This window comes from Apaloderma vittatum, unplaced genomic scaffold, assembly GCF_000703405.1.
Source record: "Apaloderma vittatum isolate BGI_N311 unplaced genomic scaffold, ASM70340v1 scaffold39832, whole genome shotgun sequence".
Classification (NCBI taxonomy): domain Eukaryota; kingdom Metazoa; phylum Chordata; class Aves; order Trogoniformes; family Trogonidae; genus Apaloderma; species Apaloderma vittatum.
Window position 1 is genome coordinate 1 of NW_009702702.1, and position 17,582 is coordinate 17,582.

General features: G+C 39.2%; 1 protein-coding gene across 1 annotated transcript; it reads left to right on the forward strand.

Moving 5' to 3' along the window:
• The first annotated feature begins 410 nt into the window (after nucleotides 1-410).
• CFL2 (cofilin 2 (muscle)) lies at nucleotides 411-3,138 on the forward strand. The gene is made up of 3 exons (XM_009864320.1): nucleotides 411-715; nucleotides 817-893; nucleotides 986-3,138. The coding sequence occupies exons 1-3, from the start codon at nucleotides 456-458 to the stop codon at nucleotides 1,096-1,098; spliced, it is 450 nt and encodes a 149-aa protein (XP_009862622.1). The 5' UTR covers nucleotides 411-455; the 3' UTR covers nucleotides 1,099-3,138.
• Nucleotides 3,139-17,582: the final 14,444 nt, after the last annotated feature.

Consider the following 17,582-nt stretch of genomic DNA (forward strand, 5'->3'; position numbering starts at 1 on the left):
CAACCCTGCCCCCTCCCCACACACTCACCCCCTATCCCGACCCCTAACTCCTATCTTCAGTTCCTTTTCCCCCTCCTCTCCCCCCTAAAAACCAAGTGCATGATAAGGTAATGGAAAAACTGCTGGAGTAGTACAGTTGTTGTGCCTGGTTGTGTAAAAGCGCTATCCAGAATTGCAGCTGAAGATGCTGAGATCTGCAACTAGAGAGTTCAGGATTTACACCTCCTTTATATCTCCTGCTCCAGTCCGGCAAAGATTACTAAATTCATAGTGTGTGCAGCTCGAGTATAGTATTTTTATTCTTACGGGGGCAGGCAGACTACTTTATCTAGCACTGTGGGCTATCGTCTTTTCTAGTGAGTGTTAAGTTTTGCTGTTTAAATTATTCCTTTGATCTCATTTCACAGGCTTCTGGAGTAACAGTGAATGATGACGTCATAAAGGTTTTTAATGACATGAAAGTAAGGAAATCTTCGACCCCAGAAGAGATTAAAAAAAGAAAGAAAGCCGTTCTCTTCTGCTTAAGCGATGACAAAAAACAAATAATTGTAGAGGAGTCCAAGCAGATATTGGTTGGTGACATTGGAGATACTGTGGAGGACCCCTATACAGCCTTTGTGAAGTTGCTACCTTTGAACGATTGCAGATACGCTTTGTACGATGCCACATATGAGACAAAGGAATCTAAGAAAGAAGACCTGGTATTTATATTCTGGTGTGTAAAAGCAAAGCTTGCTGTTAAAATTGAATGTTCTGAAGTTTAACACCAGATGACTGAATAACTGTTTTATTGTGTTTCTCCCATTTCCTTTAAAGGGCTCCTGAAAGTGCACCTTTAAAAAGCAAGATGATCTACGCAAGCTCTAAAGATGCCATTAAAAAGAAATTTACAGGTACAGACTTAAAATTGTCCTGCTCGTTAGTCGTAATGCCGTTTGGACGTTGAGGTTCTCACGAGCACGTTGTTGTCCGTCGTGTCTTTCAGGTATTAAACACGAGTGGCAAGTAAATGGTTTGGATGATATTAAGGACCGTTCAACACTTGGAGAGAAACTGGGAGGCAACGTGGTAGTTTCACTTGAAGGAAAACCCTTATAAAAAGACAGACAAGTGCCATCTGGATCTAAGGAGCTTCCATTTCTGCAGCTCGTTCAATTGGAATAGTATTAGTCTCCCCATGCCCTTCCCTCCTCAAAAAATAAGTCCCTTCCCCAGTGCCCCTGAAGGAGATGTCATTGTTAAGCAGTCTGCCAGCGATTGCCATTAGGCTGTTGAATCCTGGTAGTTCTACGTAGGATCCAAGGAATGCTTTCACGTCATCCTCTTAGCCAAAACTGACGCTGCAGGCATTCCTTGCAACACGTACAATGAATGTGATAGTTAATGTGAATAGTCTAGCAGACAGCAAAGGGTAAGCTAATTGAATGCCTTGAAAGTATTGTCCACTGGCCGGATGGTTAGACTCTACAGTATTACTTACAGTTGCACTTGATTGCAGTTCCATGAGGCTCTTGTGCATTCATACACCTCACCTGCCTTGACAAGCCTATTTTTGTGACATGGCAGCACACAACACTATGCATTTAAAGCACTTTTTTGTAATACGTTTGACCCGCCCTCCCAAAGGAATGCCAATTAAGTCGCTGTAACTGTGTCATGGAATTATCGTAGTACCTCAGTTTCATTCCTGTTACATGCATATCTTTATAAATGAAGTAGCTGTTACGATGCCTTTTGTTTTCCATTGAATGTACACTACTGAACAGGAGTAGAAGTTACCTGTTTACCATGTGAGTCTTGAAACACTAAAGTTTTGTAAAACATCAGTCATGGTGGCAATTTCTGTATTAAAAAGAGCCTTAAATGGAACGTTGTTTTTTGAGATCAAAAACTGGCCACGTTGCAATAAAACTTGTGGCTTATTACAGAACGTTGCCTTGTTTTCATTGGAAAATACCGTTTTTAAGTATGTTTAATTTAAGCATATTTCAAATAACTTCTGTGGAAAGTATTGTAAAGATAAACAGTCGTTAATCTCATCTTAAATAATGCAAGTTTTTCATTCCTAATTGTGAGTTAGGCACTTCTTTACAATACTTTGTGGCTCTGTTCTGATCATTCAATAAATGACCTGATCCTGGTTTACTGTTAAAGAAGTTACCACTACTAGAGACCATTAGTTCCATGAAACCCTCGTGTCAGAAATGTAGAAATACAAAATAATTAACCACGCAGTGTGTTCTGTACCTGAATGTTCTTAAAGTTCTACATGTCGGAGCAAAAACTCACAAAATCTAGCAGCGCTTGCCTTTTTTTTTTTTTTTTTTGTAAGATGATGTGTAACGAGAGTTACATGCTGCAGAATATGAAACCAGTAAATAATTTTTGGTTTTTGAAAAGACGGACTCAGTAGAAGAAAGAGCGTAAATGAACCGTTCTACTTGTTAGCTTCTATGTAAATAGAACTGGAAAGTGTTTGCCGCTACTGAGGCTTGCACTGGGGACATGTTTTGGCTGGGGGCCAAATAATGCTCTCCTTATAGAGAATTTGATCTGCTCTGTGTGAGCAATCCTCCGCTGGCCAGAGCTATTTATGGCAAACACATGCTTTTGTATCTTGTCATCGTTATCCACAAATGGCAAAACTGGACATGATTCTCCTGGTATGTGTAAAGGAGCGCTGCTAGGCAGCCGCTCGCAGCTGAACTGTACATGCTGCTAGAAGGAATGCTCTTTATCATTACCTTATTTTAAAAAGTTGGTAGAGTAGGACCGTGAAGCTTTGGAATACGGGCCCTGTATGTTCAGTCCATAGCCCTTTTTCAACAAGGAAGCAGTAATCAATTTTTAAAAATTTTTATTTTTTAATTAGTTCAAATAACCTATCGGTACTGTGTTTAGGCTCTCTTGTCCTGTAGAACTTTAAGACTTTGTTTCAGGCTTCTGGCTATCCCTACGACTTGCACACCTCATTAGCTGTTCTATGTAGACTAAACTTGACTAGTAGTTAACTAAAAAGGCATGATGACCACTGACTTACTAAGTGTATTAATCAGTCTTGGGTTTGTTCTACAAAACTCTCCTTTCAGGTACCTTTTAAGGTTGAGAAGTTACTGATGGTATGCATGTTGTCTAGATTTAAAAAAAAATACTCTTTTTATTCCTCAAAATAGTCTATTTCTGATTATTCACGTGTGCAAAGCCCAGTTTAATGTAAAGACCTACTTTGTGCTTTTTGTTTGACTTGAGTTCAGTACAGTATAATGAAATGATCTTTTAACTGATTTTTCACAAAGGTATAAATGGTTTCTTTAGAAAAAGCCAAAACCTGAAAATGTTAGATTTTAATAAACCATTTGAATTTCATTTTAGACAGTAGACTTTTTTAAGCAGTACTGTGTTTAAATTTATTGTTTGTCTCTGCTGCACACAGTCTGGAAAGATGTCTGTGGCTTCTAAGTTGAATATTCAACGTTACTTTTTTTCTTTTTCTTTTTTTTTTAAACTGGTTTAGGTGTATATTCACTCAGTCCAAGTAGATACAAAACTGAAGCACAAATTATATTGATGTAAGATTCCTACCAAAACAAGTTTTGGATCCAAAAGGATCAGCCTGCCTTCAGTTTGTTCTTGAAATGACTGACTGACTGATGCGAGGTCCAATTCAGATGGCTTGCTTTAAAAAAAAACAAACCACCACCACCAAAAACTCCCAAACCACCCCACAATAAAGTGCTACAGAACTGTTTCTGTTTGAATGATAAAACAACTGAGAGACAGCTGGCATCTGTTCCGAGATGGTTTGTCAGCTGTTGTTTTCTGTCATTATGCAAAATGGTGAGGGCCTCATTGTGATCGAGAAGCGGAGGAAAATCCTCTCAAGCTGCGTGTATCTTCTGTGTTTCTCCGTGTAGATGTGACTTTTGGGTATCTTGGCTTCAGTTATTTTATTGATAAATGTTAAATAAAATTTTCATGAGAGTAGCTTGTGCAGAAATGGCATTTTTCTTCTTCTAAAAAACAAAAACAACCCAACTTCTAAACCAGCAGTTGTTTTGTCCGATTCGGTAAATCCTGGAAGAGGTGTAGACACATGGGCCTGATTTCTCTGAAAAGAAATCAGTTCAAGGCCAGAGTGAGTGGGTGAGGTTTATGCTTGTGGCGATTTTAGAAATGTAAACCTTAAATTTATACGAACTGGAGTGTAAGAACCACTCCTAGTCAGATCATTAAATGGATTTTGAGTATGTTCAGTTAAAACCCAACGTCTTCCTCTAAGTGAAAGTCTTTCTGCTGTGCCGTTCCCTCACAACAAGTGATGGAATGCAGCACTTGCCACAATTTGATAACAAGCTTTACTCTCATATGCCAATTCCAGTATAAACCAAATTTTCATGTCTGCTTATTTTTTATAAACTTCTGTAAGTTCCCCTTAGTTTATGGTGGCGAGTTCATGATCGTAGAGTGAAAACACGGCACTAATGGTGGATGAAGGATCATCAATGTAGCACCTGTCTCTAAGTATTGAATTTCTTTGAAATATTTCTGATTTTGAAAACCTGGTATAAATAAAATTAATTTAAATGTCTTCAGATGTTGAGTTGGTTTTTGTGCTAGGCAGCAGCTACACTAACTGCTTTGCTGTTATCTTTGGACTGGGAGCAGCCCAGGTGCTGTGAAAGGTGAGATTGTGGAGTAGCTGCATGGAATAAGGGCATTTTTCTAGCAGGTTTTACCTACAGCCCATTCAGTTCAAGACCCAGCTGTAGCAAAATTGAGCACTGGTGGATCTGGAGATGGGTATAAAGAGTTTTTTACTGAGTTGGTGCTGGATAACTTTTTTCTTCTGTTGAGTCCCAGCTCATATTTTCAGGAAATTAGTTTTGAGGGTTTTTTTAAAGGTAGCAGGAAGTAAGTTTGCACTGACGAGTCGTTTTTAATGTTCTGAAGAAGGTGAGCTGATGCAGTGTGCAAAAGTGACTTCATGAAGAATGATCAAAAGACTTATCTTTTTGGGATTTGTGGTATTTCTCCTCATAACAGAAAATTTCTTGGATCTAGGAATAGCGTAACCTGGAAGAGAGTTAATTTTGTCACCAAAGCCATCAAGAAACAGCTTCGGTGGATTCTGTGGAGAAGACAGGCTTTTATGCTGTAGGTGAACAATCTTTTTAGTGTTCACCTAACATAAACTTTCTATGTGGCTGTAGTGGACATAGAAGAGACAAGCTATTAAAAGTGAATGAAAGGTCACTGAAATCAAGTGGGTTTTTTTTACAAATTACTGCTTGGATGAAAAATGTTCTATTTCTATTATATTCACATTCAGTGCTTGATACCGTTTAATTTAGGCATTTCCCTGCCTCACCCCCCATGCTAAATCTGCAAGAACCCCATACATCTTACTATATCTTGCACTGCTTATTTATGCACTCTACTAATAACATCTGGAAAAAAAAAAACTAAAGTGAAAAATTAAAACCTTTCATAGGAGATACAAACAGGTAATAAATCGTGTTCTTTGCTGATTTAATAGAATTGTCCTTGTATTCTGTAAGGCTTACAGCAATAATACGTTCTACTTGAAGGCACTGAAAGTAATTTTGACATTGTCTTTCTAATATGTCATAGGATAATATATCTGCTGTCAGCTTTACTTAGTAGTTAGTTAGAAAACTAGTGATTGGAAAAGAAACTTGAAGGTGCTGCTCATTATTTTAAAAAGTTTCTAATTGTCAATTCAGATTATAAAAAAGTAAATATACAAACTTCAATTTCCCGCTGCTAGCTTAATTTTTCTTGTGTGATCAGGTTTAGGAATGCGTGTAGCCCTAATCATGCCTCTCCTCTTCCACCTCTTTATTTTTAAAAACAGCTGTGTCACTGCAAATCCCCACCATCTGCCCGCCATCTTCTGTAAAGATTTACGGACAATCTCCACTTGTACCTTTTAGTATCTATTTTCCCCCTCTCTTGTTTGTGATTGTAGGGCTTTGATTTAGAAAAAACCCTAAATGCTGTAATATTACGCTCCTCAAAAGCTTTCCTATTATGCAGAAAGTTAAAAGCATCAGTTGCTCTCTGGCGAGCACAGCTGCAGGGTATATATTGGCTTGGAAAAAAAGAGCTGTGATTCTGAGAACCAGTTTAGAGAGCCTTATTTGTGTCTGCTTCCTCTTAGTGGCAGCACCGTTTTCATCTGTGACCTTCTATTAAGGCTAATGTGAGAGCTAAGCTTTTCTTCCATTTTGGCTGTTTCAACAGAAAATTGAACGTGCATGCAGCAAACAAGGTGCAGAGGAAGGTTTAGAAGGAGCAGTTTTTCACGGAGACCTAGGGTCTAGGCCGGGGGGAAAGGGTTACAGCACAGGATTTGTTTCCTTTTGATTTCAGCATGAGGTTGCAGCTGTAAAGGCTGAGCTTGTGTTATCTTTCGCTCTGCCTGAACATACTGATTTCACAGTCTCGATGCTTTTAAGCAGTGAAATGTGAACATACAGCTCTGTATCAGTGAAATTTGTTTTACCCCTACAAACATGAAGCTGTGCTGTAACAGGGTTCTTGGTTAGCAATATCATATAGGTAATACACCTAAGATGTATTTGAACAACTCTTTAAAAATGTGTGGTTTTTGATTACACCAAATACAGTAAATTAAGCTATTACATAGGGACTGAGGATGAATGAGTGCAGTTCTTAATTAGGTGACTGCAAGCAACAAATAAAATTTTTGGTCATATTTTATAGTCTTAGCCCTGTTATTTAAGCGTGACTTGGAGATGAAACAGTTTCCGAGATACAGAACTCATTGTCTGCATAAATTCTTTTAAGAAGCAGTAGCATAATTTTAGCTCTTCATTGACTATACTGATGCAGAATCTGTCACCTGAAGGTTTATATTCTTCTGCTTGGTGAATTCCCTTTGTAGTGCTGCATTATTTCTCTGCATCCACACTTCAGAATCAATTCCCAGAACTCTCCTTCTGAATAACCAGAATTCCTAACCAATATTTATTCTGCGTGACTAAAGTAGAAAGGCATCTTGTAGAATACCCATAGGAAACAAATGCATGGTATTAGTCTACGTGGCCACTGAACATGTTTGGCCCTGCGTGCCATCTCTGCCTGTTGGCTTATTCGGATGAGAACGTCAGCCTGTTCAGGTTTGCGTGCAACAGCCCAACCTGGAAAATTCGTGGAAACGGAAAAGAACATATTTTTTTTTTCTCAGATAAAGACCTTACAAGCTGGCTGAGTGCCCTGTTCACTGTTAAGGCTGAGTGAAACAGTTATCAGGGTCACAGTGATGACCACTTCCTAAAAACCCCTTTTTTACCTATTCTGATAAAAACATCTGGCTTTGGTTCTAGATCTACTTGGACACATGCAATGGTTGGAAGCATCTTCAGGACAAGCTATAATTAGATATATAACCTTTCGATAATTCTGGTAGTTGCTTGGGTTTCGTTTTTATTTTAATTCGGTCACTTCAACTCCATTACAATTGCAACTGCCTGGAGTTCAGCATTGCAAATATAATGCTTGCAACACAGCACAAACAGCATTTAAGAGTCGTCATTGTCAACATCAGTAATAATTTAAATCAATTTTATTTCTGAACCCTGGTCTCAGTTTTGCAAGGAGGTAGACAACTCTCTTTTAGTCAAGTGGTCTTCCAGTGAGCTTGACTGAACATCTGCCATAGCTCTTCCTCACAGGGCTGAAGAAGTGTTGGAGCAGTCACAGCGGAGCAGTTGGCTTTGCTTTCTTGCACAGCTGGATAAATTTCCTAACCTGGGATACATTAAGGTTACTGAGGTATCAGTGTCTAAACCATTTCACCTTCTTTTTCTTTTTGAATAGACAGACTGCAATTACAGCTTTTTCTTATGGCAATGCAGTCAGTCCTCTCAGCTATGAATGTTAATTTTTTCCTGGTTACTAGACGGGAGAAAAGAACGCTTCTCATGGCACTGTGCAGCATAAGTCTGAAGTATAGCAGTGGGATTACATGCGGGCATCAGCATCATTTTCAACTATTGTGGCTGGTGTAGCAGGTACAAAACGTGATCTTGCCAAACTGGAGTTGTGCACATGTCTTGGTAGACTCCAGAAAAGAGCTGTGGTGAGAGTTGAGTATGTGGCACTCTAGCTCTGTCCCTGGAACATGTCTGTAACATCACAAGGCAATGCCTACTCCAGAATTTTTCTTTCAGGAATTGTACAGTGCTGCTCTACCCTACTTCGGAAGTCAGAGGGACTGATAACTCAGGGCACCTTCAGGAACACCAGGACAGTTATTGTACTAATAGTGAAATACAACGTGGGGATATTTTCAGTAATAGCTTTGTGCACACCAGGTTCAAGAAGCACTTGGCTCTGTGTTTATCTGCAGTTATGCTGCGCACAAAGTAATAATAACACATAAAAATATATTTGAGACTGATAGTAATCCAGAATCTTACTTTAACAGCTGCTTTCTCTGTAAAATAGTGAGGTTAAGATTTTTCCAGAGGTTTACTAATTAATATCCAGGAAATGGAATAATATACTTTCGTACTTTCATGTTTGTGCTTTAAATATTATTTATCTAGATACTTACAGAACCTGGAATTTCCTGCTTTTGCTTCTTTTTTCTTTCAGAAGTGGTGTTAATCAGTCTTTCCACTGTAATAGCAAACTGTGGGAATATGAGAAGGGTTATTTTTCTTTGCATCAGCATCTTACATTGTGTGCAAGTACAGATCTTCTCAGTTTCTACTTAAAATGTGTTTGGATCACATTCAGTCGTTAACAGACATGAACATAAGATTTTTTTAAGTTACATTTTACAGTATTAATATGAACATGCAAATGTTTTATCTTAGATAAAAAATACTTAATTACTAAAGAGCGTATCTGGGGGAAAATTAGTAACTTTTTAAAGCTTATATTTTTCTCCACTAACAAGTTTTTTATGCTGTAAATTGCCCGTGAAGATCTGTATTCTCTGTTTTGTTAGTTACTTGGTTTTGGTGTTCTCACTTTCCACACACTGCATCGTGTTTCAATCTAATATGGACTGGATTAAATTGTTATCAAAGGAAGGGGGTATCATGCATATGAAATATACAGTTGCTGTAGGAAAGAGTAAAGTGTTTGCTTGACCCGTTTTATAGGGCTGTTTCTTTCTGCAGGAATGGGATAACAGTCATGGAAAAGGGATGAATGGGTTTGCTGTGAGTATTTAGGCATACGCAGTGGGAATGAGATTATTATTGTAGTGCTTAATCCAGAAATAATCATAGACCATCTCATCAACCTTGCACCAGCATTTGAAGGAGAGGAACATTCTAGCTACTTTATGATATTAGACTGAGATAATTTTCCATTGTTATAAACTTGGAGGTGTCCAGATAAATATAGAATAGAATATTTATACTTGTGATGAATGTTTAGATGTTTCCACATATGTTTTTAAAAAGAGTATTCATAACTGGTGGAACGTAATTCTTCTATGTCTTTTAAGGGGCTGAAAATTAAAGTGAAAGTTACAGACACAAGGAGTTCACTTCATCTATTTTGGGGAATGGCTATAGTGTTATCAGGTTTGCATTTCCATCTGTTGGGCACAGTGTGAAAGAGTGGATAGAAAGGGTGTTGAGATGACATAGTATCTGTTATCACTGACATTAAATGCATTTCATGGTAGTGAAGTTACAGGTCATGCTGGATGCAAAAGGAGTAGAAAATAATCTGGATCAGAATTTGTTGTTGTCATAGACAGTAACATTTTGTTCCCTTTGAACATCTGTAAGCGTCCTGCTGGGTCTTTGTTTCCTTAAAAAGGAAAATGAAAAAAACCAGCACTTCTTCTCCCTAAAAGGGAGGTCTTCTATGCAGGACCATTGATCAATAGCTTTATTACGTAAGCATATTACATTATATAAAAGCATGCCTTGCTAAGACCACATTCTTAAAGAAAAACTAAAAAAACCCAACTGATAAATGGGAACATCCTGCCCCAGAAGATGCCGAAAAAGCTGGGTGATTGCCAAACACATGGAGTCAGCAAAATCAGGGGGAAAGGTAAATGCAGCAGGAGGAGATCGTGACCACTGAATTCGAATCAGGAAGGACTTCTCCCGCTCCACCTGAAAGGACCACCTGTGCTAATTTACATAACAAGTGAGACTGATTTAATTATAACTAACGAATAACAGATGGGATGGCGGCTACTGACCAGTGAGTGTAAATTTAGGCGGGTTTTACTCATTCTGTAACAAGATATATCTGTTGTAGTTCCTCTGTGTGGTGTGCTAGGTTTGTGGAAGTACCACCCAGCACCCACTTTTGTGCAACCATGAATTAAATAAATAGCTCTGTGCGGAAGCCTAGCTTATGGCACACTGTGTACTGGACCCCATGTATGGGATTAACAGTTTCTGGTGACCCAGATGGAGCTGCTGTTTTAAGCCTTGCCCAGGTCGTCCTGCTGCTCTGGACGAGAGATGAGACTGCAAAGGGTTCCAGCACACACCGGCCCTTTGATTAGGGAATGCACCGGTTACTCTCTACGGATGGACGACAGGCAACCCAATGGTGTAACGCCAATATGAGATATTTAGAAGGTGGCATGGGTCTGTGGAGGCAAGTAGCTGGTTTTGGAATTACCTGGAATTGCTCTGCATAAGATGTGCCAAGAAAGGCTTGCAGCAGGAGCTCAAAAATTTTGTATTCTGACGGGGGATAGAAACATGTGTATGAAGCTGCGAGTTAAGATTTTTTTTCCTGGGAAATAAAAGTACATGTAATATGGGTGTGGCTGCCTCTACTGGAGTATCCCTGTGTACTCCTTCAGGGTGCATCCTGAAAAACTGGAAAAAAATCGGGGGGGATCCTGCAAAGAAAGATAAAATGAAAACATACTGTAATCAGTGGTGGCCAATTTTAAATTTGATTGTAGGGCAATATGGCCACAGAATGGGTCTTTAAACTATATTACTATATTTTAGTTAATGTTATTTTGTCATAGAATGGAAAAATGGCATGAAGTGCTGTATATGTGTGCATATGTATATATGTATTTATGTATATATATATATATATGTTTTGATGCCTTTATGATTTTGCATAGAAGAATGGATATCCAGAAGAAATGTGGTGTAAGTGATAGGATTATGCTTGCTAGATTGGGAGGAAAAAAAAAAAGAACATTCTCAGAATTGTAACAATTTCAGACTAGTGAAAAGGGAGGGGGAAGTGGAAGTGTACAAGTGTGAGTACCATTGGCTCCCCAGAACTGCCTCCAGAAGGCACACATCCCCCCCACAGCCCCCCTCCATTCTTTGCGAACGGAATTCATGGGGGGAGTTGGTGAGACAGGGAGTGAGAGCTTCAGCCCAATATCTGGCAGAACAAGGAGACAATACCCCCAAACACAAGCACCTCTGAAACAGTCTGTGGGAATGGAGGGGCAACTGGTCTTTGTACATGTTCCTTTTACAACCTTGGATTTGTTAAATTGGAAAAAATCTGTAGAATTTTACTGGAGTAATCAGGAGGGAATGTATCAGCCTTTAAAAACTGTGTTGACTCACAAGCCTAACTGAGGATATATGTGTGCTTTATTGAGTACCTTTTTTACTGCAGGAGAAGAATGGTCCTAGGCAAAGCAAAAGAGGGGGGAGAAAAAGAAACCAGCAGGAGGACCCAAGTCACTATTTGCCTTTAAGAGAATACAAAATTTGAAAAAACTAAACTGAAACAGTATCAACAGTTGATATGATATGGGATACAGCATGGGGTATCCCAAACGAAATATCTGTCTAAACCATATGGAGGCAAAAGACCGAAAAGAGCCTTTTTGCTTCCTATGAGAGGTTATGTGGGGTAACTAGGAAATGGACTAACTTAAATCTGGAAGAGGAGGCAAATCAAAAAATATTTACCAGTCACCTCAAGATATAGGAAAGAAGTTGTAGAAAGGGAGAGGGGAGGTCGGGAAGAAAGAGGCAGAGGTGTTGGAATCAGTGTGCTAGATGTAGACAGGAAGGGCACTGGAAAAATTAATGCCCTAGTAGGGAAGGGAAGGCTCAGTCTCGGGATGTCAGTGTTACAATGATGGAGGATTCAGAGGACAAGTGAAGGGACCAGAGGGAGAACATTAAAGCATCCCCAGTGCATTCTCTGGCTCCAATAAAGCTGGGGAATGAAGCAGTAGGTATTTTCATAGACAGTGGAGCCACTCATTTTGCAATGACTACAATACCAATTGTTGGACCAACAGAAAAGAAAACTTTACAGCAGAAACAACAGAACAGAAAATACTACAGTACAACAGAAAATACTACATTGACTCATTAATTTCTATATATGCCAGAATGCCCACTGCTGTTGCTGGGACGTGATCTGTTGTGTAAACTGATGCAACTCTGATGAGTCTATACAGCTACACGTGCCTGAGGAGACAGCACGACGAGCTCAGTTATGCCTATTGAATGAAAAGAAACAAGGAGAGATCACGATCTCATAGGAAATTTTGGATGCTATAATAACCCTAGTATGAGCCTCCAAGAAACCTGCCCAAGCTAAAATGCTGTTCCAGCAAAAGTCAAATTAAAATCAGGAGCTCAAAGAGTAAGGAAAAAATATCCTATGAAATTAGAGGCTAGAATGGGCCTAGAACTATTAATCAATACAATACTTCTATGCAATATGGGCTATTGCAGGAATGTCAATCAAGAGTATAATACTCTCATCTTACCAGTTAAGAAACCTCAAACTCGAGAGTATTGGTTGGTACAAGATTTCAGAGAAATTTATAATAAAGTCACAGTTGATGTACATACCGTTGTACCAAATCCTTACACCTTGATGTCAGCAATACCTGAAGATAGTGTGTATTTTACAGTACGAGATCTAAAAAAATGCCTTTTTTTGCATCCACTTGGAAGAAGAAAGCCAGAAGATATTCACCTTTGAGTGGGAGAGTCCTACCATAGGAATGAAAATACAACTCTGCTAGACCATGTGGCCACAAGGATTCGATAATAGCGTGATGTTGTTTGGTAATGTACTTGCCAAGGAATTGGAAAATTGGCAAGGTAAGAATCCTTCCATTACTTTGCTGCAGTATGTAGATGACATCCTACTTGGAGCAAAGACTGAACAACAGTTTAAAATTGCAACTTTAGATTTGCTGAATTTTGAGGGGGCTGGCTGGATATTCAGTGTCTCACAAAAAGTCTCAAATAATGCAGACCACTGTAACTTACTTGGGATTTGAGAGGGAAAAGAGAACTAAGAGCAGAAAGAAAGGAAGCTATTTGTCAAACAGCTTCCTCCTGATCTATGAAACAACTGCAAGGGTTCTTAGGAATGGCTGGGTGGTGCAGACCCTGGACACCAAATTTCAGCCTATATTTTGGCCACAGTTGAGAAAACTAGAAATGAGACTTACAAAGCTATAAAGACCCTACAAGAAGTGCCTGAATTGGCAAGACAGAATGTCTCTTGATATGATGCTAACTTCCCAGGGAGGGGTATGCACAGTCCTAAATACTAGTTGCTATGCATATGTAAATCAGAATGGCTGAATTCCTACAGACCTAGAAGAGACCTGGAAACAGACTAAAATGCTTCATGAGATAAAGGATGACACATCTTATGGATTCAAAGAGATGTTTAACTTCTTGGTTTCCTGATCTGAGTCTATGGGTAAAGACGTTATTGAGCATTATAATAACCAGCTTATTAGCTTCTGTACATGATCATACTGGAACTGTTGCTGTATAGTAGAGAGACAGAGTTATGAGAAGATGAGACTAATATAAGGAAACTACAACGAAGTTCCTGGTTTATAGTCTCAAAGGTGGTAAATGTAGACTTAGTAAAACTACATTTGGATTAATGCTTAGGTTATATTGACATTGCTTAAAATCAAACATACTGCACAGGTCTTCTGAGGAGGACCATCGATCAACATGACAGGGAGGTTGGACTAGATGATCTCTAAGGTCCCTTCCAGTCTAGGCCATTCTGTGATTCTATGATTCTAACTTTATTGTGTAAGCATGTTACTTTGTATAAATGCATGTCTTGCTAATGACTATACACTTGAAGAAGAGCTAAAACAAAAAAACACCTAATAAAAAGGGAACATCCTGCTCCAGAAGATGCCAAAAGCATGGGGCATTGGGTTATTTTATGCATTGCTCAGTGACAGAAGCCTGAAGTGTCCTGTTTTCCAATCATTAAAAGGATCTGATTTCAACTGTTAATTTTCACAGAAGTGGTAAGTGCTTGCGGTATGTGGAGATTCTATGGATGCATGAATTTATGGTATATTGAATATTGGAGCTGTAGAAATAGCATGAAATAAACTGTGTATCAACATAGAATGCTTAAAGTTAATTGCATAGCTTGTTGGTTAAGACATCGTAGTCGAATCAAAAAAATCTCTGTATTAAAAAATGCATAGAAAATTGCCACAAGGATTACAGACCACACTACCAACTTTACACATTGAGAAAATAAATAAAACAAAAGGCAAGAAGTAGCATTTTGTATAATCACAAGTTATGTTAAGGTAATATCTCTTAAGAATTTTAATCTGCTTCCTTCTCTGAAACCTCGTATTATGCTTAATTCACCTTCTCAAACTTTTCTCTGCAGCCTGGAGCGCTAGAAGCTGACAGCATTGCGGTGCGGCTTTACTTCCTTTTCCCCATCTTGAAGGTAAAAAAAAAAGGGAAAAAAAGTCTGTGATGAAGAGATATACGAAGTAGGGCCATCTGAGGGTGCTGTTCGACAACATAGCGAGGACGATCTTATGACACGTGTAGGGGATTCCTGCAGAAGCTGGGCTGAATGCTCCCCTTCTGTTCTACCGGTATGTAACCCTGCCTCATCAGGCGGTGAATTTAAGACTCTACACTTCTCGCTTATTTTGGGAAAGTGTTTTTTTTTGTTGTTGTTTTTTTTTTTCTTATTTAGGAAGGCACGATGCCTGAAATACTTCAGATGTTTCTGAGAATTGCCTTCGTAGTTCAGTACATGGTATGTGGGGTGTCTGTGGAGGAGCTAAACTTACTTTGTGTTCACCACGGTCACTGTGCTCCTGCGTGTTGTGCTGTGCATTTCCAGGCAACGCCAGGCTATTGTATTACATACATCTTGTACAGCAAGTCCAGCTCTTCCAGGAAGAATTGGACCGTCTCTGACCATATGTTACACAGCAGATACATACACTCACGATATATTTCCCACTGATCAGAAGCATCAGATGTTTGGGGCTCTGGCAGGTAGTGAACAGTTCTGACATAGTCATGCATGTCTCTGCTGGCAAATCTCAGGCAAAAATCTGGAAAGCCTGATAATTGCTTGCATCTCGGGTTGTTCTTATACTTTAAACTGCATATTCTTTACTTCTCTGGCTCTCGTTCATATGTACAGCAGTGGCTGAGTTCAGTCAAGCAAATCTCAGATGCTGGTAACACCCCATGAGAGATGTAAAGGCATTTGAATGTTTAGCATAGGATGAAAATTGGAGTTACACTACATCAGACACATGCGTGCCTGACTCCAGCTCTTGCTTTCTCTCTTCACTCCTTTTCCCTGTGTTCTACCCACCCTTCCCCCATGAAGATCCGCGATATGAATTAACTGAATTCCTCAGATTCTGAAGTTCTGACTACAAGCTTTTTGGAGATCGGGAATCCTGCCATGCCGTAGTATTCCTAAGGGTGTAGGCAAGCTTGCTCCATGCGCTGCATCTCACAGAGCTTCAAATATCTAAGGGCCAGCACTTCTAGAGTTTGGGGTTTGCTTTGTTTATTCAGTTAGTGAGACAAACTTTGTTTGCTCAACTTCAGCTTTCTGTTATCATTACAGATTAATAGTATCTTGTGTTTTGAGTAGAAAAGTAAATTAGGAGTTTACTATAAACTAGTTAGAAAACTAGAGCAAAGGGCAAAATAGCTTGCCTGATGCATATTTGGAATTCAACGGGTGCATGCATGTGCTAACTGTATATGAAGTTGGGTGTGTTTTGTTTTTTTTTTAATCAGGATTGATGTAATCCAGGCATAATCAGGGATGGCTCCATTAAAATCAGTGGAAGTTAGAACTGCTTATTACAAGATCATTAGCGTCTGGATTCATTAGAGCAGCATGGTGTGGCGTTAATAGCAGCAGGGGAGTGCTCTGAGTGTACAGTAGATGAAGACAAATATTTCACCAGCCTTATGCATGTTTCATAGCATGCATGGCATATTTGCAGCTTCAGACAACAAAGATAATACAGTCCAGGCTGAAATGTGATAGGTCTCAATACAATAAATGCAGCCATGATTATTCTAATTAAAAGGTTATTTTAGATATGCATTATTAATTAAACCTAATAGAGCTTACTTTTTAAATGCAAGAAATGCAATGATACATACTGTTGTTTTATCATGTGGCTATTTACCTCTGTTACGACCTTTTTGGATCAGCACCCATGTACTACTGTCTCCTTGTTCTCTATGTGCATAGAGCAAATCTGATTTTTGTGAACTTAAGTTCTAAAAAGAGCACTGACATGGAGGACTATTTGCACGGCAGGAGCTGGACTCCCCAGTCTGCATCTCCCTGGTAGCCCAGTGCAGTAAGGGTACTTTAAATGTGACTGGCATACACTGACAGCACTGGATGCAGCGCAAACATTGCGCGGTCCAGTCTTATTGTCATATTAATTAGAAAATGGATAAGTCCCTTCCAATATTTTATACAAAACCATAAGAAAAACCATTCGAAACCTCACCTATTATGAAAGATGCATGAATTCACCTCTCTCTTAAATAGTCATGATTCTAATTCATATGTTAGTGCCTAACCAGGTCTGTGGGCTCCAGTGTCTGTCTGGACTTCAGGTTGGGGGTTTCACTGGTATTCTTGCATGTCAGCCTGGCCTAATGGCCAAGATTTATCTCGGGATGCTACCAAGGTAAACACATCACCCTCTCCAGTGCTGTAACACATAAACAACCTCACGCCGAATGCAGCAGAACTTGACATCTTGAAGGACACTGGTGAGTGGTTAGGCTCTTGTTTGCCCGGTTTCTGCATCCAGAACTTTACAAATGTTTCATATGACGAAGTCACTAGTGAGTGATTAGGGAGCAGACATCTAGAAACCAGACATGGTGATGTCTGTCTCATTGTGGTGATGAGGTATCATCACAGCCACCTCACTTTGCACTCTGTAGATTGAGGACTTCTGAGAAGAATATCTCCACCTCTAACACATGCCTTATTTGTATTATTTGTCTGTTTAGTACTTCTCTTTAGTAAGTCTGATGTGGTTTGTTTTTGGTTTTTTTTTAAGAATCAGATTCAGTTGTCAGAAGAATTCTTTATTTATTTTTATGGCATAATCTCACTGTGTGTGTAATTTACTTCCTCCAGAAATCATCTCTCAATCACTGCCTTTGACCAGAGGTGAATGTGTTTTTCTCAGTCTAAGCTCCAGTGATGAGGTGCCATGAAATATTTCCACACAATCACAGCCTGGGAAATGAGAGAGGTGTCCCTGTAAGCAACTTTTATAAAAACCAATTCCT

Excerpts from the sequence above, each read along its gene's own strand:
- CFL2 (XM_009864320.1), top strand. The coding sequence starts at position 456 with ATGAAAGTAAGGAAATCTTCGACCCCAGAAGAGATTAAAAAAAGAAAG. Across the intron at positions 716-816 it reads GACCTGGTATTTATATTCTG|GGCTCCTGAAAGTGCACCTT; the intron begins GTGTGTAAAAGC and ends TTTCCTTTAAAG. Across the intron at positions 894-985 it reads CATTAAAAAGAAATTTACAG|GTATTAAACACGAGTGGCAA; the intron begins GTACAGACTTAA and ends CGTGTCTTTCAG.